The sequence below is a fragment of the Electrophorus electricus genome, chromosome 7, assembly GCF_013358815.1.
Source record: "Electrophorus electricus isolate fEleEle1 chromosome 7, fEleEle1.pri, whole genome shotgun sequence".
NCBI lineage: Eukaryota > Metazoa > Chordata > Actinopteri > Gymnotiformes > Gymnotidae > Electrophorus > Electrophorus electricus.
In genome coordinates this window covers 20428804-20456169 of record NC_049541.1, presented here as the reverse complement: position 1 = coordinate 20456169, position 27366 = coordinate 20428804, and the positions used below count along the sequence as shown (strand labels likewise).

General features: G+C 43.4%; 2 protein-coding genes across 5 annotated transcripts in view; both read right to left on the bottom strand.

Moving 5' to 3' along the window:
- Positions 1 to 1529: 1529 nt before the first annotated feature.
- On the bottom strand, positions 1530 to 19363 carry lrguk (leucine-rich repeats and guanylate kinase domain containing). 3 transcript variants are annotated; one of them, XM_035527771.1, is made up of 21 exons: positions 19338 to 19363; positions 18915 to 19050; positions 18640 to 18741; positions 17915 to 17996; positions 17586 to 17686; positions 17165 to 17246; positions 16467 to 16591; positions 13852 to 13995; positions 13651 to 13731; positions 13113 to 13199; positions 12881 to 12987; positions 11414 to 11533; positions 10945 to 11041; positions 9538 to 9651; positions 8536 to 8737; positions 7944 to 8063; positions 6759 to 6874; positions 5074 to 5162; positions 4543 to 4653; positions 3570 to 3727; positions 1530 to 3194 (listed from the first exon to the last, which is right to left on the bottom strand). In XM_035527771.1, exons 2-21 carry the CDS (start codon positions 18918 to 18920, stop codon positions 3031 to 3033), a joined length of 2208 nt encoding a protein of 735 aa, XP_035383664.1. In that variant the 5' UTR covers positions 18921 to 19050; positions 19338 to 19363; the 3' UTR covers positions 1530 to 3030. The 3 variants fall into 3 exon arrangements, with proteins under 3 accessions (XP_035383664.1, XP_026884882.2, XP_035383665.1); XM_027029081.2 differs by lacking the exon at positions 19338 to 19363 and having other exon boundaries at positions 18915 to 19215; XM_035527772.1 differs by lacking the exons at positions 18640 to 18741; positions 19338 to 19363 and having other exon boundaries at positions 18915 to 19214.
- A 78-nt stretch (positions 19364 to 19441) lies between these two features.
- The window catches only part of exoc4 (exocyst complex component 4), a 110023-nt gene continuing 102098 nt past the window's right edge, over positions 19442 to 27366 (bottom strand). The window contains exons 18-19 of one of the 2 annotated variants that reach the window (XM_035528010.1): positions 22399 to 22501; positions 19442 to 22266 (exon numbers count right to left, since the gene is read on the bottom strand). In XM_035528010.1, the coding sequence (XP_035383903.1) occupies positions 22081 to 22266; positions 22399 to 22501 (289 nt within the window). In that variant the 3' untranslated portion in view covers positions 19442 to 22080. The remainder of the gene's footprint in view (positions 22267 to 22398; positions 22502 to 27366) is intronic. The other variant, XM_035528011.1, reaches the window with a different exon arrangement.

Below are 27366 nucleotides of genomic sequence, written 5' to 3'. Positions count from 1 at the left end.
CATACTCAAGGACACTTTACAGATATATATCAGCTTTTACAATCACTCACACACTGATGAGAAGTGGCAGCCAATTTACACACAGCGTACTCTCAGTCAGAGACCACAGACAGGACAATTTAGAGTATCCAATCATGCTAACCTCCATGTTTTGGACCATAGGAGGAAACCAGAGACCCCAGAGGAAACCCACACAGACAGAACATGGAAACTCCACCAAGATAGGGACTTGCACCCAAGACCCAAGTGCTAAGAGGGAAATGTCCTAACCACCACTCCACCTTCCTAACCCCTTAGGTCACTAATAACACTGATCCCAGAACAGAAATCTAGTACTACAATAGAAAGTGCATCACTTTTACAAGGCATGCGAAGGATTTAAACGGAATTTACATGAGGAAATTAAGACCTATCTGCTCTGTTTCCTCCAAATCAGTAAAAGCATTGAAGAGACAGGAGGAGAGGACAGGGCGATAGAGAAAGCACAACAGGCTGCTGGAATAGAAAGAAAGTATAAACTTAATAGTACTTGAAGCTTGAAGCTACAACCAAAATGTAAATGTCCTGTTCATAATTCTCTGAATAGAAAGTGCCTTCCATTGTTTTGTTTGTCGGCCATGCAGAGCCAGAGACTGGAGGTGAAACCAGAGGTCAACTGGAGGTCAACCAGAGCCAAGACCTCCATTATAAAATACAATATTACTGCGGAGATGGTCATATTATACTTGGAAGGGTTTGGTCAAATGACCCAAACTGTTGAACTAATATTCACAGACTACACATCAATTTCACACTGTCATGTGAACGAACATTTGTGGACTTCGCCAGGGATGCAGAATTCATCATGGGATCCAGATAGTGTTCAACATGTACAGTCTACTAATCGGTGCAATTACAATCCATTAACACTACATTACTCAAAGTGATACTTTTAATTAAAAGTCATGCAACACCCACACAGTAATTTTCTCCAATTCTGTAATTAAAAAGAGAAAAAGAAACTTTTTTCTCACCAGCCTGACAGGTAATTAATCTGCATACACAGGAGCACAGATGGGTGCTTTGGGTTTTCCTTTCTTCAGACATACAGAAGGTTGTGAGCCTGAAGCTCTGATCGACAAAACAGAGCACCACAATGGAAACCAGTCAGGACTGTTTCTAACTAGACCTTCAAACTTTTCTCATAATATTCTCTTGACAAGACTCTGAAAGTGTCAGGTGTAGCCCCTCCCCACTATTTAAACATTTGTTCTGATAATTTAACTCCAAAAAAATACTATTTTATATAACCATGAATGTATTACAGGTACTTTGAAATATGCAAAGAAAGTTACATTGCTATTGGAGAAGTTTAACCTACATTTTATGGTTATCTGTTGGTAGCAAGAAAGATTAATGTTGGACTGTGTGTGAGACATCTCTGTTGACACATGCACACAGGCACACACACGCGCGCACACACACACACACACACACACACACACACACACACACACACACACACACACACACACTATTAGAGTCCACATTTATTAAAAAATAGCACATTTTCTTAATAAATTGAATGGAAAGTTACACTTCAAGGATTGAAACAGCATCAACATCTTCAGACACACTTGCTTCCTGTGAGGGCTGACATGGATCAGTGGTTTGACAATAGCTGAACCTTTGCATGGCTCCAGTGTGACGTTCACACACTGCAAGTCTATGCATGTCCAACACTACCAAAGACCAAGATGATACACTGACATTTAAATCCTGTGTTTTCAATGGCAGAGATTAATAGTTGGTGTTTATTTTGTAGTGTATGGCTCTTCTAAAAATAGAACAAAATCTCATATGTTCCTAGAGGTGAAAACATCTGGTGTATTTGCAGTTCTTGTGAAAACTTTAGTTGTAATGTCAAACCACTCTGATATACGATGAAGTTCTTAGATTTTTTCTGTGCAGCTATCAAGTCCACATGCTGTCTATGCGCCTGAATCCTTCAGACGAGGTGCAGCCATTAGCAACATGCACTACTGACTAACATTGAGGAGAATGAGGAAATAAAGTGTGAAGTGCTTGATTGGGAACATCAGCACAGGACTGTGTTTAATCTGTAAACATGCTTTCACATAGGACGTGTTTGAAGTAAGAGCCTTCTCACTGAAACAGGCAAAAACACACACGCATACACACACAGGAACAAATACACACATACACACACGTATACACACATAGGAACAAACACATGCGTGCACATACACACAGGAGCACAAACACACAAAAGACTGTGAAGGTGTTGCAAGACTGTGTAGATGGTGTAAGACTGGAACTGTCTTGTTTGAAACTGCCTCTGATCATTATAACTGATTCTGGCCTAAAGGTATAATACTGACAGATGGCCAGGTGTGTGTATTTCTGTGTGTGTGTGTGAGTACAGACAAATACACACACCTGGCCATCTGTCAAACAAATACCTAAATATGACAGCAGGTGTGTTCAGTAGATCTCGGGGTCATTTTTTTCAATTGTTTCAAGGGTTCAATTGTTTTTTTAATCTTTGTAGGTATTGTAAGGTAACAAACAGGTTAAACAAAATGCAATACAGTTTACACATCACTTTGTTTGCATTATTAGTAATTTGTTTGTTTGTATTCATTTTGTTTTCATTGTGGGCCAAGAAAAGTCTCCACTAAATGGGCATTGAGCTCAGATTATTACATTAATCTTTCTATTTCACTTTTATACTACCATTAATCAGTGTAATTTTTCTCTGATCTTTTATCAGCCGCTGGGATCTCAGATAACTCACATTCCAGCGAAGGTGCAGAGAGGTCAAAAGGTCATGCTAGGTGAAGCATTAATGGGTGATAAATGGATGATCAAATTCAGAAGAATTTGGCTTTACTTTGGTTCCATTTAGATCAGCTTTAGATCAAATAACCGTATAATAACATTAGCACTTCAATCACATTAACTTCGGTTCAAGCCTCTCTGGACACTGGATTTCTGGTACACTGGTTTCATCTGGCTCTCAATGTCAAGTTATGGCCTGGGACCAGTATCGGTGGCTTTGCGCCCAGTAGGGATGGGTGGCAGAACGGGCCTGGCTCTGGAGCCCGGTCGGCCCGTGGAGGTGGCCAGCGTCGGAGACACCTGCTCAGGGCCCAGATGGGGAGCATCCGGGGTCAGACCCGTCTCTGTGACATCTACTGGGAGAGAGAGCAAGTCGTTACACACACAAAGAGCCAGCATTTTCTCCAGAGCAGTGATCTCCACCCTCCCCCAAAAGAGCTGCCTTCCTGCTGGATTTAGCTCCAGACCAAACTGAACAGTAATTAACTAATTCAACTAATTAATGACTTCAGGAATATTTAACTGTGTGAATGTAAGGTGAATTGGATATGGGATGAAGGCGACTCTCTCTAAGAGGGTTCGACATCCTGACTCTACAGGGGTGTCAGCAGGGTAAACATTGAGATGTTTCTTCCAATCAGGACCTCTATTTGCCAGTGCTTTCCATACCAATGTTAATTGTTTTTGTTAGACGTTAGATGCATGCAGAAATAAAGTGCTACTCTTGCCTTTGAGTGATTCCAGGTTTTGTCCCAACATGGATACACCCAAGGGCTCTGCCCTTGGGCCTGACCCCGTGTCCAAGCCCGCAGCTGGGCTTCTCACTGAGAGAACCCCCGCCGAACTATGCATGGACAGGCCAGAACTGGCACGAGATTCCTCTGAGCTGGTGGGATGGGGGGAGAAGCATGCATACATTAGTGATCTGCTGTATCACAGGTATGTCAATCAGTTGTGAGGATGTTACTGCTTAGAGCTGATAACCAAAACTTGCATCTTTCACATTCTATTAATGTGTGCCTTGAGACACCAGTACATTAGCGATTTAACTGTTAATGAATTATTAATGGAATTAATTCACTGGAGTCTCAAACCATACATGCCGTAGAGGCAAGTTTTGTAACTTTTCTGTTGTTAAAGTGTCAAGCAAGAGCACCAGAGTCTGTAAGATACACCTTTGGCTTCAGAGCTTCAGAGCCAATTTACAGCCAATGTGTTTTCTTAATCAAATAAGACCCCAAATGAGTTATTAACAGCACTGCACTGTGGTTCCAGTGAAAAGGCGAGGAGAGTTTCTCTGGTCTCTTCTTAACAGGCTACATTAGCGCGTGTTGAAATATCCCATGGCAATGCATATATACTGCAGCTGCGAGTCGGCCAGCATGCGTATATCTCTTAAGCACACACAGAAGAGTAACAGGTACCAGCATCAATCCACACTTATGTGTGCTAAGAGCCATCTTGCACAACCACGAAGGCACTGGGGTCATGAAGATGATAATGAAGCCTTAGCCAGGAAAGAATCGCTCAGACAAAGAAAGCAAAGAGAGAATGACAACATTGCTCTCATGTTTCTGAAAGTGCCTTGATGTGTAAGGAGAAGTGAATGTGGGACTAAGGAGGGAGGGGGGAGAGGAGACAGGATGTGTGTGTTGGTAGGTCGGAGGTTAGAGATCAGAGGTTAGGCTGTGTGTGATATACCTGCTGTCGTCACTGAGGTCAGGTAGAGGGCAGCCAAAGGTGGGGATGAGGGAAGAAGAATGGCCCGGGTGCGTCTGAGGGGCTACTAACGAAGGAGCTATAGGAACATGTCTGTTAAACACACACACACACACACACACGCAACTTGAATCCAGATCATTAATAGTCATTTTAGTACCACGCAAGAGTTATTCATGTTGACGAGTGTCATCTCAAGCTTGGCCCACTAAATTTAACCTCTCTGTGGTTCATAAATACAGACAGATGTATATTCCTCAGAAGATCTGAACATCCTGAAAGCTACGCAGGATTAGCTTTCCAATAAGAAAATAGCATGACTCAAAATGGACACTAGATAGCTAATACTCAGACTCATAAAAGAAAAACTGTCCTATTCTCAACAGCGCCCTCTGCTGTCTCAGGATAATGCATGGCTACTGCCATGGTAGCATTTCTTTCTTATTTTTTTAATGTTTAAAAACTCCATGTTCTACAACGTAGGACACAGGTGCAGACTCACTGTAAATATACCTCTTAAAGAGCTGTGTGTAAGCACCAGGACTCCTGCCCATCAGGGCTTCTCCAACCATCTGCTGTCTCCTGTGGATGGAGGCCAGTTCCTAACGCACAAGGAGAAAGAGTCACCAGTTCAAATAGTCAAATTCAGGCAAAACTAGTCCTACATGGAAGGGCTTACTAGGAAGACTAAACACTCCATCACTGGCTAGAAAAATCACCGTGTAGGTCATGTTTCTTTTTGTTTTGTTTTGTCCAGGACATGAAAACACCAAGTTGTGACACAGCATGCAGGAGTGTGCGGTGGTCTGTGTGTGTTTGTCTGTGTGTGTTGATCTATGTATACTGGTCTGTGTGTGTTGGTCAGTGTGTGGTGGTCTGTGTGTGTTTGTCTGTGTGTGGTGGTCAGTGTGTATTGGTCTGTGTGTGGTGGTCAGTGTGTGTAGGTCAGCGGGTGGTGGTCTGTGTGGTGGGCTGTATTTGTTGGTCTTTGTGTGGTGGGCTGTATTTGTTTTGTTGGTCTGAGTGTGTAGTAGACTGTGTGTGTTCTATGTATATTGGTCTGTGTGTATTGTCCTGTGTGTGTTGGCCTGTGTGTGTTGGTCAGTGTGTGGTGGGCTATATTTGTTGGTCTGTGTGTGCTGGTCTGTGTGTGCTGGTCTGTGTGTGTTGGTCTGTGTGTGTTGGTCTGTGTGTGTTTGGGTGTGTCTGCGTGTGGTGGTTTGTGTGTGTTGGTCTGTGCGAGGTGGTCTGTCTATGTTGATCTATGTTTAATGGTCTGTGTGTGTTGTCCAGTGTGTGGTAGTCTGTGTGTGGTGGTCTGTGGTGGGCTGTGTTTGGTGGTCTGTGTCTGTTCTATGTATATTGGTCTGTGTGTTGGGCTATATTTGTTGGCCTGTGTGTGGTGGGCTGTATTTGTTGGTCTGTGTGGTAGTCTGTGTGTGGTAGTCTGTGTGTGGTGGCCTGTGTGTGGTGGTCTGTGTGTGGTGGTCTGTGTGTGGTGGTCTGTGGAGGGCTGTGTTTGGTGGACTGTGTCTGTTCTATGTATATTGGTCTGTGTGTGGTGGGCTATATTTGTTGGCCTGTGTGTGGTGGGCTGTATTTGTTGGTCTGTGTGTGCTGGTCTGTGTGTATTCTATGTATATTGGACTGTGTGTGGTGGTCTGTGTCTGTGTGTTGGTCTTTGTGTGTTCTATGCATATTGGTCTGTGTGTGGTGGTCTGTGTCTGTTGGTCTGCGTGTGTTCTACGTATATTGGTCTGTGTGTGTTGGTCAGTCTGTGGTGGTCTGTGTGGTGGGCTGTATTTGTTGGTCTGTGTGTATTGGTCTGTGTGTGTTCGTCTGTGTGTGGTGGGCTGTATTTGTTGGTCTGTATATGTTAGTCTGTGTCTGGTGGTCTGTGAGTGTTGGTCTGTGTGTGTTGGTGTGTGTGTGGTGGTCTGTGTTGTGGGCTGTATTTGTTGGTCTGTGTGTGGTGGTCAGTGTGTGGTGGTCTTTGTGTATTGGTCTATGTGTGGTGGTCTGTGTGTGTTGATCTATGTATATTGGTCAGTGTGTGATGGTCTGTGTGTGTGGTGGTCTGTATGTGACTGAGTGTGGTGGTCTATGTATATTGATCTGTGTGTGTTAGTCAGTGCGTGGTGGTCTATATTTGTTGGTCTGTGTGTAGGTCTGTGTGCTAACACAGTAACATCACTTACTGCTGAGGTTTTCTGAGGACTCAGACAGGCCTGAACTTTGCTCCTGTAGTTTCTGTTGTAGGAGTCTGTGGGGTTGGCTTCCGCATTTTCAGTCATCTGATACTTGCTAGACATATCTGAAACAAATTCACACACACACACACACACACACACACACACACACACACACACAAACACACACACACACACACATACACTGCTGTTTTACCTGTAAAGGCATTAGGCCAAATTCATCCTACCAATAGATTTAACTTGAAATTAAATCTATTGGTAATGAAATGTGTTTGCTCATTCATAAGTGTAGCTCGGTCTTATTTTTTTTTTTTTACTGTTTGTGTGATGTATTGTGCTGACACATTTCGTCCTGATTTGCAATTCATAATAGAATTCATAATAAGCTGTTCGCTTTCCGTAAAAAAATCCCACATGAACCTGTCCGACGGTAAATGGCCCAGTGAAAGGCAAATGTGGACTGGATGGTTTTTATTTTAACAATGTTTTTTCATACATGAAATATTTTTTTATTACCTATAGGGGCGTGGTCAGGTATGGTTGTGGTGCCGATTTACTTGTTGGGGGCGTGGTCTGGTATGGTTCTGGTGCCGATTTACCTGTATGGGCGTGGTGAGGTATGGTTCTGGTGCCAATTTACCTGTATGGGCGTTGTAAGGTATGGTTCTGGTGCCGATTTACCTGTAGGGGCGTGGTCAGGTATGGTTCTGGTGCCGATTTACCTGTAGGGGCGTGGTCAGGTATGGTTCTGGTGCCGATTTACCTGTAGGGGCGTGGTGAGGTATGGTTCTGGTGCCGATTTACCTGTAGGGGCGTGGTCAGGTATGGTTCTGGTGCCGATTTACCTGTAGGGGCGTGGTCAGGTATGGTTCTGGTGCCGATTTACCTGTAGGGGCGTGGTGAGGTATGGTTCTGGTGCCGATTTACCTGTAGGGGCGTGGTCAGGTATGGTTCTGGTGCCGATTTACCTGTAGGGGCGTGGTCAGGTATGGTTCTGGTGCCGATTTACCTGTAGGGGCGTGGTCAGGTATGGTTCTGGTGCCGATTTACCTGTAGGGGCGTGGTGAGGTATGGTTCTGGTGCCGATTTACCTGTAGGGGCGTGGTGAGGTATGGTTCTGGTGCCGATTTACCTGTAGGGGTGTGGTGAGGTATGGTTCTGGTGCCGATTTACCTGTAGGGGTGTGGTCAGGTATGGTTCTGGTGCTGTCTCCTACTTCTGTCCCCTGCTCTTCTAGACCCAGGTACTCTTGTACTAGCTGCCTCAGAGTGCTGTAAGCCTCTTCACGGTTGTCTAATGACAAAGCACTTTATGAGGTAAAGGTATATAACTCTTAACATAATCACATCAACACATTTCATCATCTGTAAAAACTATTATGTGTAAAAACATGCAATTTTTTCTTTTTTGACTGTTACACTGTAACTATAAGCAGCTGCATTTGCAGGTGGAAAATTATATCAATTATATTAATGGATAAAGTTTTGAACATTTTATTCTGTGAAAACCTTTTTATGGAAAAAAAGTGCATTTGTAATCATTAATCATTTATAGAATTTCATAATTAACTGTCACATTTTAAAAAATCTTATATTTAAATGAATTTTAAAAGTGACTCATTTATATATTCTTCATAATAAAACTCTAGAATTCCTTAATTTTTTATTGAATTCCGCAACCATACATGTGAAGAAATAAGTAAATGAATGCTTTGGGCTACAATAATACAGTAATTCCACTGAACTTATCTATTAGGGGTCCCTACCACAGGGTATCACACTGTCGAAGAAGCCAGGCTGCTCTTTGTTGACTCTGACATAGAGGTTGATCCGGGACACAGCTGTGTCTATCTGACGTTTACTGTAGAGACCACGGGCCTTCATGCGAGAAATGTACTCATCTGTTCTGGTAGGGATCAGCAAGATGTATCTGGGCTCGAAGTATGAATGTTTCATACTGTACACACCCTGTGAATACGAATGTGACACACACAGATTTCACATACACACTTAAAACAAGTAACTGTACACTTCATTACGAGAAGCCAGTCCTGAGTGTATTTTCTGAGGTTTTATGGTACATCTTCAGTGATCTGTGTGGGGTGATCCACTAATGTGCCCTATCCAACCAATTGTAACCTAATTTATACCTGTAACCTAATCACAGCTAATTGCAATTACATAACAACTACAAAAACTGGGAGAGTTCATTAATGGTAGAGGTAACAGAGACAAGCGTTCAGTGAACACTTGGGGGAGGGGGTTCCAGTATTTTAACAATTAGGCCACAATTACACTGGCCACATAAAAGGTTAATTTTGTTAGTCTACAAAAAAACATTACAGAAAAGTACTGAAGACGGGAGCTCTCTTACAGGAGCTCTGTAACGGGAGCTCTGTGATGGGAGCTCACAGATTATAACAAGGAGAGGGGTTTTTTTGAGCACTGATAATGTGCATCTTGTCCAGCTAAGTCTACGTTATTGGTTTTGCACCCATCTGTTGTTGTGATTCAAGGAATGTTTTTAGAATGTTTGTTAAAAAATAAGTCAATATACAAAATATTCTAGAAGAGAGGAAACAAGCAGAGTAGTTGATGTGTGAGCAACAAGTCTACTCCAAGACTGAATGTGCAACTACGATGGACGTGTTGCGGTCGTCACACCATGGGTCTTACAGCTTTAGAGTAAATAACGTGTCCTTCCTCACTCTTGTTTAAAATGGCTGCTACACTCCTACTAACGTCTTACAGTATGCTTCATACTGTACCTCCAGCTCCATATGAACACAGCAAGCCAGACCCTCTCTTGCAACGCTCTCGATAGCCTCCCGAGACAAACCATACCAGTGGCCTCCATACTGAATCGTCTGGACAAAGTTACCCTGGCAGAGGGTAACAGAGACAAATCACACACGCATGGAACTCAGTTGTCATGGGGCATTACACAAGGGGAAGAAAAACTTGGTCAAATTCGTCCTCTAGATCGACCTTGTCTTGGGTGCTGGTCCCTGTTCAGTTCACACATTGTCGGTGAAAGGAAGTTCTTTTTGCACAGATTCACGAAGTTGACTTGTTGACCCTGTGTGTCTGGGCTACCGTTCAACGTGCTACAGCTCAGAAGCCTGTCCCCTCTCTTAAGTTTAATCTGACAGAGAGTGGCATCAGTGTGAAATTTACTCCATACTTATTAAGTTGTAAGTAGACGTGAGCTTTGCCTTACTGGCATTAACGAACTGTGACAGACCCAGACTGGGATGAGGTACGCTCACTGAGGGGTTAATTCAGCAAATACCGTTTGACTGCATGGGCAACTGTAGGGTCTGGGCGCACATCTGTGGATGTGTGATAGGGAGACAGATCTGTAACGCTCACCTGAAACTCCTGCTTTCCTGCATATGCTTATAATCACACTTCAAAGGGTCTGTGCTCTAAATCAGCCCACAGCCTCCATCTATCAAACTCCCTGTGCTTACACAGACATGAAGGCCTGGAGGAGCACAGCCAAGAGGCCCTGGAGGAGCGGCGGAAGACACCACGAGGAGCACCGTTTCCCTCTTTTTTTAAATGCTTAGCTTCTAATCACTTTTGCAGCACAACTGCAAACTAGTATGAAAGATATTAGGAGCTGCCTAACAGTAAGACAAGCACTGATGGAACAGTGTGGGTCTTTAGTCTCAGCCAGACCCACACAAAGGTCACAGACTAAACAGACTCTTATTTCCTAACAGATAGCCTTTGGCTGATTTCTGGTTTCTATTTTGAATGGATAGTGTTGTTGGGAAATGACATCACTTGTGATTGTCACTGCATTTGGATAGAGGAAGGGTCACTGTATTATGAAACATGAGTGTTCTTTACAAAGAAGCACTCGGGATGAACTAAAATGCCTGTGTTCAGAGTTTACATCTCATCTCTGAAAGCATTCAGAATTTGTTCTTTACTGACTGGCTGATGTTGTTAAATTCAGGAAATGCTGTTTAGTCAGCACCTTTGTAGGAATATTTATTCCTCTGAGTTTTTCTTTTTTTTAACTTTAAATATATACTTTGAACGTACTAAATAACATGAATCGCCATTGCTTTCTGAGTGATGTTATACCCGTAATGTTAGAGTATACAGAGTTATAACACAATCCTCCAATCATTCAGAATTCCACTCTAAAGATTACGACACACCATATGAATCATGTTTTGAAATTCTTCATCCAGGACAAAGTGATAGTCAAAGCAATCTTCTTCCCCAAAGTACGGTCCCCTGGTTGTGTGAGAAGCACTAAACAAACAAAGCAACAAATAAACAGTGAATGAACAAGCATAATTCTCTATTTAGGTGAGACGTATTCCTCCACTACTAAGATCTATGTCCTTCATGGGTGGATTCTGCACCTTTTATTTCTATTTTTAATGAGAAGAGATGCTAGACTCAGTGATACAGTCCATAATGAACTGAGAGCAATGCCACCGACAGCATGCAGGAGATGTAAGTTTCACCACTGTGCATGTGTGTGTGTGCGCATGCACACATGCGCACAAGTGTATATTTTTTCACTCTCAACAATATTTTTGTAGTACTTCAATACACTTTCCATTTGAACCTGATGATCATGAAGATACAGACATAAAGCAGTTGAAAACAGATCCTTACCCATAGGCAAAATAGTGGCTGAATTCCTGACACAGCTTATGGGCAATCTCCCTCTTCCCACACGCCTGTGGACCAGTAAGGACCAGTATCGGGTAGGGGGTCTCCAGATTGGGCAAAGTGCTAGGGAACAGAGAGAAAACTGAACTCACAGCAAATCCAGTTAAAGGTTCCAGCACACAAACCTTTATTCAGCAGTTTACACACACGCAGTTTACACACACATGCAGACCTTCATTCAGAGGTTTACACACACACACACACACACACACACACACACACACACACACACCTTTATTCTGCAGTTCACACAGACACGCAAATCTTTATTCAGCAGTTTACACACACACACAGACACAAACCTTTAATCAGCAGTTTACACACACATGAACACACACACACACGCACACACACAAACCTTTATTCAGCAGTTTACCAAACTAACAGATGCCTGATAGATGCATAATGGAAGAGTGTGAATAAAACAAAAGTGATGAGTTCCTATTTAAAATCTAACTGAGCATTGAAGGTGAACCTGGATGAAAAGGTCACGTGTTGGTTCTGCAGCGATGCACCAAAAGCTACAGCTATACGTTAACTACAGCTACATGCTAATTACAGCTATATGCTAGCTACAGCTATACACTAACAAAAGGACAACAGCATTAAATTATAATGCAAACTGTTCTTTAAAGTTCTATGCAAGCAATGGTAACAGAATTTGCCTAAAACAAAGCCATTTTCCTTTAGTCTATTATCTTAATTTACAAGTGTCAAAAATGTTTACAATCACTTACAACCTTGTAAATGAGCATCTTTAAAAAGTCATTTTGTGATGATTTCAACATGCAGGCTGTAACATCCTTTTTGGGATGCCAAAAAACTATTGTCCCAGAACAAATAAACCATCATACAGAATCATGCATAGAGAAGCTTTAAATCAAGAATCAGTGAATGTGTTTATAGTGGATGAGTCGCACATCTTAACTACTTAGGGTTGTATCGGGAAAAGATTTATTCACATGCATTTACACTGCATAGTCAAATGTGTCTCCAGTTATGTGGATTATAATCTGACTACTGTAAAGGGCAGAATGTTCTTTCCTGATTGTTTTATTCTGTATGTAGACAATGGCAGCTACTTGGAAAAACTGCAATTTCACATGCCGACTTAAATTTTCTTAAAGGTAAACAAAGATGCCAACTTTTGCACTTGTGCTGTCAAGTGGATCCTGGACGGTTCCACTGTGTGACACACAGGTTTTGGTTATAATATCTGTATATCTGTATATGAGTGCCGCTCAAACCTCTTAGGTTGTTTCGGTAATCAGACTTGGTGCATTTACACTTACGTATTTATGCATCTAATCCCTGTCTGGATATAATCTCTGTACTTATGATACATGCGGAAATGTTCAGGTGTAAATGGCACTAGTGAGTAGCGTGTCAGAATAATTCAGCCAATCACACCTGTCAAATATGACCTGGGGCTGCATGTGCTGAAACACCACATGGGTCATGTGGTCTCGGGCAGCCACAACCTCCTGGGGCGGATCGTACTTATTCACAGCAGAAACCTGAAAACAACAAGCAACAGAGGCAACTGTGGAGGGTAGACACATCACAGCTGGAAGAGACCGACTGGAGAGCCCACACCATTATGGCGTGACTGTCCTTCGATATACAGACTATAAAGACTGACCTTTTCCTGGGCCGTAACGGCCTGCTCATCCAGATGGGTGAGGTGCTGGAGAAGGAAGATAACTGCCAGTCTGTGTTCAGGTTTCTCCTGCAGCAGAGCAGACCTGGAGCTGTTAGTCGGGATGGGGTGGTGGAACCAGGCTTCTACTGCATGGCATCTGAGGTGTGTATTATAGATGTGTGTGTGTGTGCGAGAGAAAGCGAGAGAGTGTATGTACATATATATATATATATATATATACATACATACATACATACATACACTCTCTCTCTCTCTCTCTCTCTCTCTCTCTCTCTCTCTCTCTATATATATATATATATATATATATATATATATATATATATATATATATATGCCTTTATGCATTTACATACAAATGTACAAAACAGGCAGAAATATTGCCTGGCCTTTCACTGAATAAACGAATCCCATGGAGACATGACAGAACTGTGCAAAGAACAAAAACATTTTCCATTCCATATAACATGGGTTTAGTTTCAGAATAAGAGAGAGAGAGAGAGAGAGAGAGAGATCTCGCCTGCACTGGGTTTCTCTGAAGGTTCAGTTCTCTCAGCAGCAGAAGGTCATGCAGATGTTTGGTCTCCTTGATCTCGCTAATCTAACACCAGACAAAACAAAAACAAAAACAGATGGCCATTTTTCACTGGCTTTCTGAAAGGATCACAAAAGCAATAAGAAATGGCTGTTTCCAGTAAAATTAATGATTTTGCTATTTTACCAGATTACTTTCGAGATTGATGCTCCCGAGGAGGTGGAGGTTTTGAAGTCCAGAGAGACTTTGGATTCTGTTGTAGGACAAATCCAGAAACTGCAGCGCCCAAAGTGTCTGTAGATTCTCTATCTTCTTTATCAAATTGCCTCTCTGGACTCAAAAAAACACAACATAAAATCAGAAACTGGAAATGATCACAGTATAACAGCATTTTTATAGTTGTGTGGTATTGTACTTATGATATGCTCATTTTGTAATTCTTTCCAGATATCTGGCAGTATCCTAGTTCAATGGTATCTTGTACTCTAACCTTCTGTACTGGCTAGGATAAATTCTACGCGTAGATGATAAAGCACGTTTGTAAGTCACTCTGGATAAGAGCATCTACTAAATGCCGTAAATGTAAATGTCCAAGTCCACACATTGTTTATAATGTTACATAATTTCTATATTTATGGCATTTAGTTGATGCTTTTATCTAAAATGACTTATAATTATGACTGAACACAACTTGAGTAACTGAGGGTTAAGGATCAGGGGACTTGAACCAGCAACCTCCAGATTACTAGTCAAGTACATTAACCACTGAGCTACCACTGCCCTCATTTCTAACGTTCAGTGTTTACACTGAGACATGATATATATGAGCATACTTGCATATTACTACATACATTAGTACTGTCCTGCTTAACTGCATATTTAGGCATTATGATTGTGAGAGGTGAGTCCTCTTTAGGTATGGCTGATGGGCAGCTCAACTGACAGGTGAGTCTTCTTTAGATACAGCTGATAGGCAGCTCACTTGATAGGTGAGTCCTCCTTACATATGGCTAATGGGCAGCGTGACTGACAGGTGAGTCCTCTTTAGATACGGCTGATGGGCAGCTCACCTGGCAGTTGAGTCCTCCTCAAATATGGCTGACGGGCAGCTCAACTGACAGGCGAACAGCTGCTATGGCACAGGAACTGTTTGCTAAGGTAAGCCTGGGATGTGATCCAGAACCCAACCCCCTGCTTTGGCCCTTCATCAGCCCTGCCTGGCAAGGAGGCGGAGACAGTGGGGAGACAGTGACCGCCAGGGCTCCAGGATGCTCTGGTGCCAGAGTGTGATGAGATGAGAGAGACGTTACCTGACAAGATCACCAGGGCCAGGGTTTCACTGTAGCAGAGGGGTTGACAGGGTGTGGGTGTGTGTGTGTGTGTGTGTGTGTGTGTGTGTGTGTGTGTGTGTGCACGTGTGCTTCTGAATGTGGTCCAGGCTCACAGCAGCCGCTATGCCCTGAGGGAGAGGGGTATGACAGAGGACGTGGCACTGCTGAGTATGAAGAATCACTTTGGTAAAGGACAACGCAAACACCCTTCAGTGGAGTGGCAAAAGGGTCCCGTGCGCCATATGGTGGCTTCAGTAACACCTTCCATTATTTCTTCTCTTTTAAAAGGCTTGCTAGTCAACATGGATACAGTCTAGAATTCACTGCAGGGCGAGATATAACTCCCAAAACACGACACTGCTGACAGCCAGTTCAAATGGGGGGAGTGACGCTACAGGATGTGGCTGAGATAATTCAAAGTGAGGTAACCGTTTTGACAACAATGACACAACAGAATAATCAGGCAACGGATGACCGATAACAGGGAGGTGAGTAGAGGATAAAGAACAACAGGGAAAGCAAGTGTCACCAGCTTATGAGCTAATTAAACCAACAGACCCAAGACTCTAAACAACAAGAGAATACGCAACAGGAATCACCACACCAGCTGCACACATCCATTAAATATCTTTTTAAAGATACGTTTAGCACACGCACACCAATTGAAGATATTTTTGGACAGTAACTTTTTTTTTATCTAGTAAATACACTAGTTAATGCTTGGGCAATATAAAACAAACAATATAAAACAATATAAAAATAAGGATAGCCTCAGTACCCAGATTATAAATCCCCCTTAACTAGCACAGTGGCTCTAAGGTGCCAGAATATGGGATCTGCTCTCACATTCCAAAAAAATGTGGAATATCTGAAACTGAGAGTCATACTTCTGTATCCAATAAGCCCAGAGATGTGGAGAGCTTCTCTATTCCTCTCGACTACGCATCAATAAGCTGCTTCACATATGAAATACTGAAACTTTTGGAGGGGGGCGGATATATGGAGAGACACACAATCCCTCACCATAGTGTTTGACCTTAAGACGGCTTCATGGTTTAACCTTTAGATAGTTTGCTATGTGTCCAAGGGTTCTGGGCTTTGGTGACATTCAGATCCACTAGACAACAGATAACAGATGAGAGCCGAGTGTGACAAAGCAAGAAGCGGAACAGCAGCAAACCTCCAGCTTTGAAATGTTTCACAAATGACAAATTTACAGTTGTAAAATAAATAAATAAACAAAAACTATTGTCTTCATTAAAAAAATCTGTGTTACTGCACTGTGCGGTGCTTGTAGATCTTAGGACAGTCAGATATGCCTCAGTTTGGGTTAATCCCATCTCCCAGTGCAGTAGGGGGATGGGTGTTCTGCAGGTATAGGGGCCCCTGGAGTAGAAATGGGACAGACCATTGGCCTTTGCAGACTGGAACAGGAACCCCTGCTATAGACAGTGTGACGGAGGCGAGTACCAAAGAGAGGTGTCTAAGAGGCAGTTTGTCCAGGCCGCTGATGTGGGAGATCTTGTTGTGGGCTATGCTGAGGTGGATCAGATTGCTGCACTTCTCCAGACCCCTGATTTCGCTAAAGGAGTTATCTAGCCATGGGGGAAACCAGTCAAGGGATAAGCACACAAGCTAGAAAGCTGAAGACCCACCTCTCCAAAACACACTTCAGTCAGCCCTAGACTCTTGAATGCTTACTAATGCTCAATAATTACTGCCTCTACATCATTAACGACTATATATATTTATATATATACAAAGGAGATTCCAGGTGAGTAACTGCAGATTTAGAGATTTAGAGATCTAGAGAGAGAGAGTCAAAATTGCAGTCAAGTACACAAGGTTTCCAGAGGTCCTTTGCTTGCAAACTTTGCTTGGACCTCTGTCTGAAATGCTGTTTCTCTGGAAACCTTGTGTACTTCACTGCAAACTCAACATAGAGTACTCTCTTTACATTGCTTCCTACAGTACACCGTAGTTAATGCAAACCAGAGACAACGCCACACAATGAGAGACTACAGTATCCAGACATATATCATAATGTGTATGGAATCCTACTCATAACAAATACCTTACGTGTAGTAAAAGACAGACAGCTACTGGAACCTTGTGTGTGATACGCTATGGCAGAATGGCACAAAAAAATGCAGCAGTTTGAAAGATACAGTCGAGATTCAGCTTGCTCAGAGAAGTATATGTAGACAGATCCTTCATCACTGATAGATGGTTGTGAGAGAAATTCACTTCCTGCAAAGGTTGAATATAAAACATCAGAATAATACAGTGCTATAAGGTTATGACAGTAGATTGAAAGTATCGCAATTTATTATCAAAATATGTCAAATAAACATGCTTTTGACAGTCAACTGTGTTTACATTAATAAATGCAAATCACCATTTTTTAAATTATCACTTCTGTAAATGTACATTTTATATTTAAATGTATATTTATGTAAACCTCTGTATATGAAGTAGCATAATGCCATAAACACAGATACACAAAAATGTCCTACTCTTGTACAACTGGGTTTGAGCACAAACCACAAATTAAAGGTTCATCTCTTCTTGTGCAGTGTAATATCTCACCTTCAGATTCTTTGGTGGTTCAAACCCGAAGAAGTCTGAGAGTTCATTGTGAGAAGCGTCGAGAATGATGAGATAGGGCATGTGACTCACACAGGATAAATCTACCAGTCACACGGCATTGAGCACAGAAAGCACAGGACATAGGCAACAGCACACAAAAATTCTTTTTTTTTTTTTGTCCATGCTTTCAAAAGTAAAGACTCGAGTATAGAGAACCACAAGAGGATAGTTACAAAACAATTAAAATAGTAAGTTTGATCTGCTAAATTGTAAACCGCACCATGCTTTAACACATCAGTGTTTCTAACATAAACACAGGGTTTGTTTACCTCTTATTTTGTTGTAGGGAAGTTCAAGTTTTTGAAGATGAACATAATTGCACAAAATGGATACATTTTTCAAATTCTGTCTCTATTTAAAGGGGGAAAAAAAGCAGTAATTTGGTTTGGTTACCATCTCAATTTCCAAAGAAGCATAGGTACATAAGCTTAGTGTCCATATCTTTTTGATGACATTTTAAAACCATCTAAAACATTATTGGAGAAGAAAAATACGGCATAGCCTATATTATACAAATGTTCACCTTTACTTTAGGAAAGTTACACCTATTTGAAAGTGTTTGAGCACTTGCTCCCTTGTATGCGTGTGTGGGACTCAGACACAGACAGACTGTGGTGGAGGACCCACAGACAGACACACATTGGTGGAGGACTCACAGACACAGACAGACACAGACAGACTGTGGTGGAGGACCCACAGACACAGACACACATTGGTGGAGGACTCACAGACACAGACAGACACAGACAGACTGTGGTGGAGGACTCACAGACACAGACACACATTGGTGGAGGACTCACAGACACAGACAGACTGTGGTGGAGGACCCACAGACACAGACACACATTGGTGGAGGACTCACAGACACAGACAGACTGTGGTGGAGGACTCACAGACACAGACACACATTGGTGGAGGACTCAGACACAGACAGACACAGACAGACTGTGGTGGAGGACCCACAGACACAGACACACATTGGTGGAGGACTCACAGACACAGACAGACACTGGTAGACATGCTGCAGCCCCGTGCCGGACAGTCCCAGGCTGGACAGACACTTCCACACTACATCTTCGCTCAGTTCGCCTTCCTCCTTCACTCCAAATAAACACCAACATGAAACCAACCAGTACCAGGAACACGGTTAGCAGGCGCATACGGTGCACTCCAGGATACAACCATCGAATAAAGTGTGAACTCTAAAAAACACAAGCGTAAAACTGGCTAGCTAGTTTTGCACTAGAATGAGACTTTTGCGACAATTACCTCCATTATTGCTCCTATTTGTGCCCCTCAGACGTGGAGAAGGCTTGTAAGAGCTGGAGACTTCGCGCCAGCAGTGTTGTGTTCTTGTCGTCTAGATACCACGGACCCCGGGGATTTGTTGGTGTTTGCCAACTATCTGTACACATTCATTTATTACTTTATTAATTTATTAACGTATTACTACAAACATGAAGTAACTTCACATGATCCTAAAGGTGCTATAATGCTAAAGCTAGCTAACTGGCTAATGCTAGCTAACTGACAGAAAGCTTTAAAGTGTCACGCTCAGCAGTTGCCTGGCAACCGTCCTGCGCGAGGATCCGGTTGGTAGGCTGGTTCCCGCCTCGCTGAAACAGGACCACGAGGTTCGTCTATTTCCCGGGAGGTCGGAGTGAAGGTTAGCGCTCTTTAACTTCACCTGACCTTTAAATGGCTTTCGCTTCTTGTTCCGCCTTCCTCCACGTTATTTACAAGCTGTAGCTCATGAAAAGGAAACGCAACCAAAGGAATAAAGTGGAATCCATGAGTTGACAGATCTACAGGTTTTAGTTTATTCAAATACAGCATACTGCTTTCAAAGGTTTGCCAGCAGGGATTTTATCAGCAGAGCAATTGCACTAAAAAGAGGGATGATGTCATTTAAACAATCAAACATATTTAGTGTGAATGTATTACATATTCTGAGAGCCGACACATATTACAATGTCATAAAATAAATGATTTATTTGGAAAAAAAAAGTGATGCACTGGATGATATATTCATGCCTTTTATAAAAAGCCTGTGTGGGATAATGTTTAAGAACAGGTGTTTAGATAATAACGGGGGAAATAAAAACTTGCACAGTTTGTCTTTGTGTCCTTTATTTTATTTGTGACATTTGGCAGATTTCAAACTGAAGTGCTCCACAAAATGTGGTCAGAGAGAATTATGAGAAAGCCCATTAGTCTCCTTAAATTACAGTATGTGCTTAATGGGCCTTCTCTTCTCAAAACTTGGAATCAAAAACAGCAACAGGAAATAACAACAAATGAACATAAAACAGGTTGAGCTGGCCAGCATCCTGTTTAATATAATCTGAAACAGCTGCCATACTGTGGATAATTTCAACACCAGGCAAACACTCTTCAGTAACGTTCATTAGTGTTTCGTTCACAAGACACTGGATTCATAAGGGATTGTTTCCAGTGTATGATCAAGGTGTTCCCATTCAGGCCATGAGCTGTGAGAAAGGTTGATGTCATCTTGGTAAAACTGGATTTGAGATCATTTTAAATACATCTGAAAAAAAATGCTAAGAAACCAAGCCATAAAATTTACATAGTAATGTGCAATTACAGTTATGTGCAAAACTTATGAATCGCTATAACGTCATAACAAATGTAATGCATTAACCTAAAAAATATATATGCAAAAGTACAAAAAAAAACCACCCTATTTTTGAGCATGTTGTTAATTAGGTTAATTCGGCAATAGTTCATAGCATCTTTTTGTGAGTATAGTTCTATACATCTGCCAGTTGTGTCTCTGCTGAACACTGCTCCTGTCTGGAATCGTGAGGTAAACCTAAAGCGATGGCCCTGAGGTCAAACGCACCTGTATTACCAAGGGCTCACAGGCACACAGGTCAAGAGAGACTCTCCATAAAGCCCTCACCTGGCTTACCAAGGGCACATAGGTAAAGAGAGACCCTCCATAAAACCCTCACAATCCACATACAGCTACAGCACTACACTGCTGCATTATCAAACACCCCCTTTCATGGTCTTCAAGCAAAATTCAAATTAGGCTGGAATATTAGAGATTTTTTTTTCTCCGCATTAATACCTCCAGCAGCCCAGAAGCTGGTATTGATTCTAAGCAGCGAGTGATGTAGTGGTGATATGGCTTTGGGGAGCACTCCTGCCTGGTACCGGCGCGCCATATCGATGGGCTTCTCTCTCTCTCTCTCTCTTTCTTTCCCTCTCTTTCTCTCTCTCTCTCTCTCTTTCTTTCCCTCTCTCTCTCTCTCTCTCTCTTTCTTTCCCTCTCTCTATTTCTCTTTTCCTCTCTCTCTCTCTCTCTCGTTAAGTAGATTTCTTCAGAGTTAATGAACTAAAAACACCAAGGGGCAGAAAAAAAACTGAATGATTTGTGGTTCTGTGTGTGCGCACATCTGTAGGGAAGTGACGGCGCTGGTCGTTTTAAGCAAGTGAGGCCTAAGAAGAAAAAAAAAAATCGAGTGAAACCTCCAGCGTTTTCAACTGGAGGTCGGAGAGCCGACCGTGACGAGACCGAGAGAGGAGCTCCGGCTGTCCATGTGCCTGACTGAGCCCCCTAATGACGACACACCTCCACACTTCCAGAGGGATTAGTCCCCCCCCCCCCCAGCTTCTCCATCAACCAGTGTGGAGGGGATAAAACTAGGAGGGATGATGGAGAGGATAAGAAGGCGCTAGATAGAATGAGCCGGAGCTGCTTCCCGTTTCCTTCAGTAAGGTACGAAAACAAACCAACACAAGCGGAGGATGCCTTTCGCGTTGTACTGATAATGGAGCGGAGGGCCCTAATCCGGCATCTTTTATTCCAGGCACAAGCAGCAGGGGTGGGAGATTCCGTAATTGAGAGCAGCGGTTTTATATTATAGGAAAATTAGACGACAACCTCGCCGAGTCACGCGCATTGAATCCATCTGCTTATTTCGCAAGGTGAGGTCAGTGCTTGTGGGACATGCAGAAAAGGATTATTTCATTATAGAGAGGGCTGTGTGTGTGTGTGTGTGCGTGTGCGTGTAGATGGAAGTGAGAGTATACAGACAGCATTTGTGCAAAGCTGCCAAGATGAAAAATTCTCTTTCTAGTCCACAACACTTCCGGCTCAACGCGAACAGAGTACGTCAACCAACTTCATGAATATTTTAAAGTAAATGAAGGGCTAAAATCAGCAATGCAAGTGTAGAAGTTTCAACTCCACAAACTAATTCATTAGTCAAGTTAATGGCACAACCGAAATATGGGCTGGACTGTGCAGGCCGCAGATGGGCGTGGCCAGCAGCAGACAGCAGCGGCAGCGCGCACACACACACTCACTCACTCACACACACACACACACACACACACACACACACACACGCGCGTCTACACGGTTGTGATCTTCTTGTCCTTGCTGGCCTGTTTGATGGCTGCCTGTTCACAGATGATCTCCTTGAGGCGCTGCAGACGCGTGTTCTGCACGGTCAGGTCCCCGACGCCCGTCTGGCTGCGATGTAGCAGACCCAGGGCGTTGATGTACTCCAGCTCGGTGTAGCGCACGCCCTGGTCCACCACCAGGTTCAGCAGCTCGTCTGCCACGTTGTACAGCATCTCGTAGTACTGCCTGCACAGGGACAGGATGTGCATCAGAGGCCGGTAGTACCGTGGCTCTGCCTGTAGGTGGCAGAAGCACTGCAAGGTTAAGTTATTCGGGAGAGAATGCACTGCTCTTGCTTTGCCCGACGCACTCCCTCACTTCCAGTACATCGGTTGCTAGGCAGATGGCCACCCAGGGGTCTCTGAATTCCATTAGTCTTCTTCCAGCTTCCTTCAACTCTTTGCGGGCAGAAACATCATACCTTTAACATGTAAAAAGCGAATAAATTCATGACATCTTACAGACGGGAGCCAAGGAAACCGCTCGCTGCACACTCGTCCACCTCATACACTACAGCTTGTATTTCTGCCGCGTTGCCACAATCACAGGCACAGCGATAAGAGTTCTTTGCCAAGGATGGTCCCCCTCCCCCCGGTCACAGCGCATTGTGTCCACTCGTCCTCCCAAACCCTCTCCTTTCTATCGCTCTTTCTCTCTCTCTCTCTCTCTCTCTCTCTCTCTCGGGCCCCAAATGTTGCTGCTCCATCTGAACTCCCAAAGCCTACAGAGAAGTGCTGAGGAAAGCAGGAATCCCTCACTCCCTAACTCCTCTATCAGGCAGACACACTCCCCGAGGTATTCAGGCCTGTGACCGCACTCTCAATGAGCTGCACAGGATGCTTTATTGCAACCTCACTCCACCCCCCAGCCTCGACTCCACCTTCAAAGTCAAAACAGGAGGCCACAGCAAGCCTTTCCAGATAACAAGAGAGGTGTCCAGGCTCTGGGGATATCACCATCACAACGATTCAAAGTCAAAAATCTATGCCAGACTAGCCAGCAACGGCGGAGAATTTTCTCCTGTCTTCCAAGGACAAATGGGAAAGGGGGCGTATTACATATGGAGGCAGGCAGCGGGGAATGTGGCCAACCTTTCTGCTGAGGCCAGAGCTCCAACACATTGACCCACAACACACAGCTGCAGGTTGTTTTGGACGCCGATCTTCGAAGGCCAGGATTCGGAGGGCCACATATTGTAGTAAATAATGTTAATTAATCAAGAAATTAAGCAATAAATTATGTTAATGAGCAAAATATAAACTTTTTTTTTTAAATTAACGCTTGCTTCTCTATCCAGAAATTTCCTAGGAAATGGAACTCAATTTAGCATCGTGAAAATTCTCATTGTCTCTCATTTCGAGAGGGTTTCCCCCACACAACGACTTCCTCACTGGCCGTGAGGTGCAGCAGAGGTGCTGGAGGAGTGTATTGGAGGAGTGTGCGCTGGAGGAGTGTACTGTGTCCAGCTGCTCCACGCGGTCTTTGCATGGCTCCGACACTGAATGCACCCCCTACACAGGCAAGGTCGTACTGCTATAGAAACAGGAAGTAGATAATGACTTCTTTTCCTCTAGTGAAAAAGGCCGATTCACATTCCCACACAGCACATGCAAAGCTAAACTGAAAATAGAATCTCTGAAGACCCCGAGGGCTGCAAGTTATTTGTGGAAACCTGTTTTGTTTCTGCATGCAAAAACATGGTTATCAATATGGAGCACTAGAATTGTATGTGAATACATTATTTATAATGGACACACACACACACACACACACACACACACACACACACACACACACACACACACACACACACACACACACACACACACACACACACACACACACACACATACATATATATATATATATATATATATAACAAATCCCAAGAAGATTCTAGGTGAGTAACTACAGTGTAGTAAGAGATGTAGAGATATTCAAAACTAGTAAAGTACAACAGAGTTTCCAGAGAAACAGAACGTTTCAGACAGAGGTCCTTCATCAGCTGTGCAAGCAAAGTGCTTCCCTGGAAACTCTGTGTACTTTACTACAATTTTGAATCTCTCTCCAATATATATATACACACACACACACATATATATATATAGAATCTCACTCCTGCAGCCGCTACAATTACTTACCCTAAAATCTCTCACATATATATATATATATATACATATACATACATATATATATATATATACATATACATATACATACATATATATATATATACATATATATATATATATATATATATATATGAGATCTTTGGGTAATTGTAGCGGCTGCAGGAGTGAGATTGTATATGTATGTGTGTATGTGTGTGTGTGTGTGTGTGTGTGTGTGTGTGTGTGTATGTATATGTGTGTGTATATATGTATATATATGAGATCTTTGGGTAATTGTAGCGGCTGCAGGAGTGAGATTGTATATGTGTGTGTGTGTGTGTGTATATATATATGTATATATATGAGATCTTTGGGTAATTGTAGCAGCTGCAGGAGTGAGATTGGGCCGGTCCATTCACCTCCATCCATCTCTGACACAGGAATAAAACACCACCATTTATAATGTCCTGGCTGTGACATGTCCCACTAACCTCTGATACTACAGTGTTAATGTACCAGCCCACAGTCCTGTGTAGACACACAACTTTGCTCAAAGTGTGTCAAGGTAGGACTGCAGAAGAGAACAAGGGTAAGCGTAACACAGCTGATTAAGAGCTCTAACAAAGGGTAAAAATCTCTTAGACAGCGTCAGAGGTGTGTGCGTGTGTGTGTTACTACAGGTTGGTTATGGACTGGTGGGGTTCTCTGCCAGTATGAAAGCACTTAATTTCCCAGGAACTTTAAAATGACTCCAGTTTTGGTAAATCACATTCAATCTATGTGGCCTTTTACCTCCCATATACGTGCACACACACACACACACACACACACACACACACACACACACACACACACACACACACACACACACACACACACACACACACACACATACACTCAACCTCCACACTCAACTAATTTCCCATTAGTAGAAGATAATGAACAGCAAATGCTATGTTTTCACCGAAACACACACACACACACACACATACACACACACACACACACACACACACACACACGTGCTCGTGTCTCTGTCCTCGACTGGCCTGACACCTGCGAGTGCATTCTCTGTGTGCCATTAAATTTTAATTAGCCTGCGTTTCAGAGCACAGTCCTGTATACAGAGGGCATTAAGCAGATTTATGACGCACGCAGCGGAGGGGGAGGGGTGATGTGCGCCCGCGTGGAGAGAGTGAGCAGACAGGGAGGAAAACAAGAGGGATCAGCACAATGCGTCCCCTCCAACTCCCAGCATGGACAATATTACAACCATTAAAGGCTGCCTCTGTCAGCGCATTCTCAACAACACATTAGTCAACAGCCAGGAAAGAAGGAGCGAGGGATGACAAGAGATGGGAGGGAGAGAGAGAGAGAAATGGAAAATGGAGTGAGAGAAAAAAACAGGAGAGAGGGGAAGAGATTGGGGGGGGGGGGCGCACTCTGAGTGATCGTCTCCATCAAGCAGAACGCATGCGCTTGTCACCACGGTAACAAATGCAAATGCACGTTTTCCCTGTGCTCAGCCATCCTACAGGTGGGGACATGGAGAAGACGAAACTAAAGGTTTTTCTGCCAAGTGCAGCGCATTGGACGGGGACCCTGGGCGGTGATGCTCTGCGCGGTGGTCGCGTCCTGATCACGAGTGCAAAAAAGCAGAACAGCTGAAATACAATGGAGAGGAGGGAGAGAATGTGAAAGACAACAGAGGGGAACGTCAGAAGTGCATACACACGCATGCACACACATCACAGTGCTGTCAGGAGCAGCTGCTGCTCTGTCTTGTAGTGTGCTAGCGAACTGCGGTGTGTAAACACACCGGGCCATCACCCTGACATGCTGGCTAAATGCCGTTTTTCCGGAAGGTTCCTAAGTCACGACTGCCATAGAGGTTTTTTTGGGGAGCTGAAACCCCCCCCCACGCCTCCCCTGCTGTCTGCAAGTCACCAAAATGCAGCTCTAACCCACCTCAGTAACATCTAAGCAGAGCAGACAGACAGGTAACAGTGATATACATACAGCTATGCAGCCAATCAGACAGGTAACAGTGATATACATTGGACCTTAGACTAATGAATTAGCGCTTTAAACGGACTACTGATTTAGGGCCTTAAACACACTACTGAATTAGGACCTTAAACAAAGTACTGGATTAGGGTCTTAAACAGACTACTGATTTAGGACCTCAAACAGACTACTGAAATAGGACCTCAAACAGACTACTGAATTAGGACCTTAAACAGAGTACTGGATTAGGGTCTTAAACAGACTACTGAATTAGGACCTCAAACAGACTACTGAAATAGGACCTCAAACAGACTACTGAAATAGGACCTCAAACAGACTACTGAAATAGGACCTCAAACAGACTACTGAATTAGGACCATATTTAGACTACTGAATTAGGAACTTAAACAGACTATTGAATAAGGACCTTAAAGAGACTACTGAGCTAACCTGCTGGATGCAATGCTGCATTCCAGTAACGTCTCGCCTCCAAATTTTCATATTGAAATTCTCACCCATCCCAATCTAAGACATTACTTTCACTCATGTAGGCACATATGTAATCTCCCTCTCTCTCTCTCTCACACACACACACACACACACACACACACACACACACAGTCAACCTTTCACTCTCTTCTCAGCTGATGCAGAAAGTGCTGCCACCTAGAGGACCGTTATGTGGCTGCACAGAACAGCCCATATCACAGCATCGGAGAGAGCAGCATGCCGAAGACGCTCCTCTTCCTCATTGATCCATAGCCTCTGCTTTACTCACCAGGGGCAGCACCTAACATCGATGTGGATGAGATGGGGGAGGGGCCGTGCACACAACACCCCCCTGCCAGCATCCTGTAGCCCCGCAAGCGAAGGCGAGAACAGGTAGCAGCAAGAGTCGCTGCTGGATGCACGAGCCTCTGTGTGTGTGTGGGGGGGGGGGGGGGGGGGATAAGTGCACTGAAAATGACTCGCTGTTAGAAGGATGGGAATGTCTGATCCTGTTGATTCTGTTGGGATGTGTGTGTGGGGGGGGGGTTGTCATCTCTCTATTCTATGTCTCATCCACCTGTAGTCTAGGAAATTAGAAACAGCAGAGAGGAGTCAAAGAAAAGCTACCCACTAACATGTACATACACAAGCACACACTCTCACACACACACACAAGCAA

Bases quoted from the DNA above. Each gene is read 5' to 3' on its own strand.
- lrguk (XM_035527771.1), bottom strand. The intron at 13,996-16,466 runs GTACTCGCCTCC...TTTTGAGTCCAG, and splicing joins CTCTTAGACACCTCTCTTTG to AGAGGCAATTTGATAAAGAA. The intron at 8,738-9,537 runs GTACAGTATGAA...TCGTATTCACAG, and splicing joins GTGTTCATATGGAGCTGGAG to GGTGTGTACAGTATGAAACA.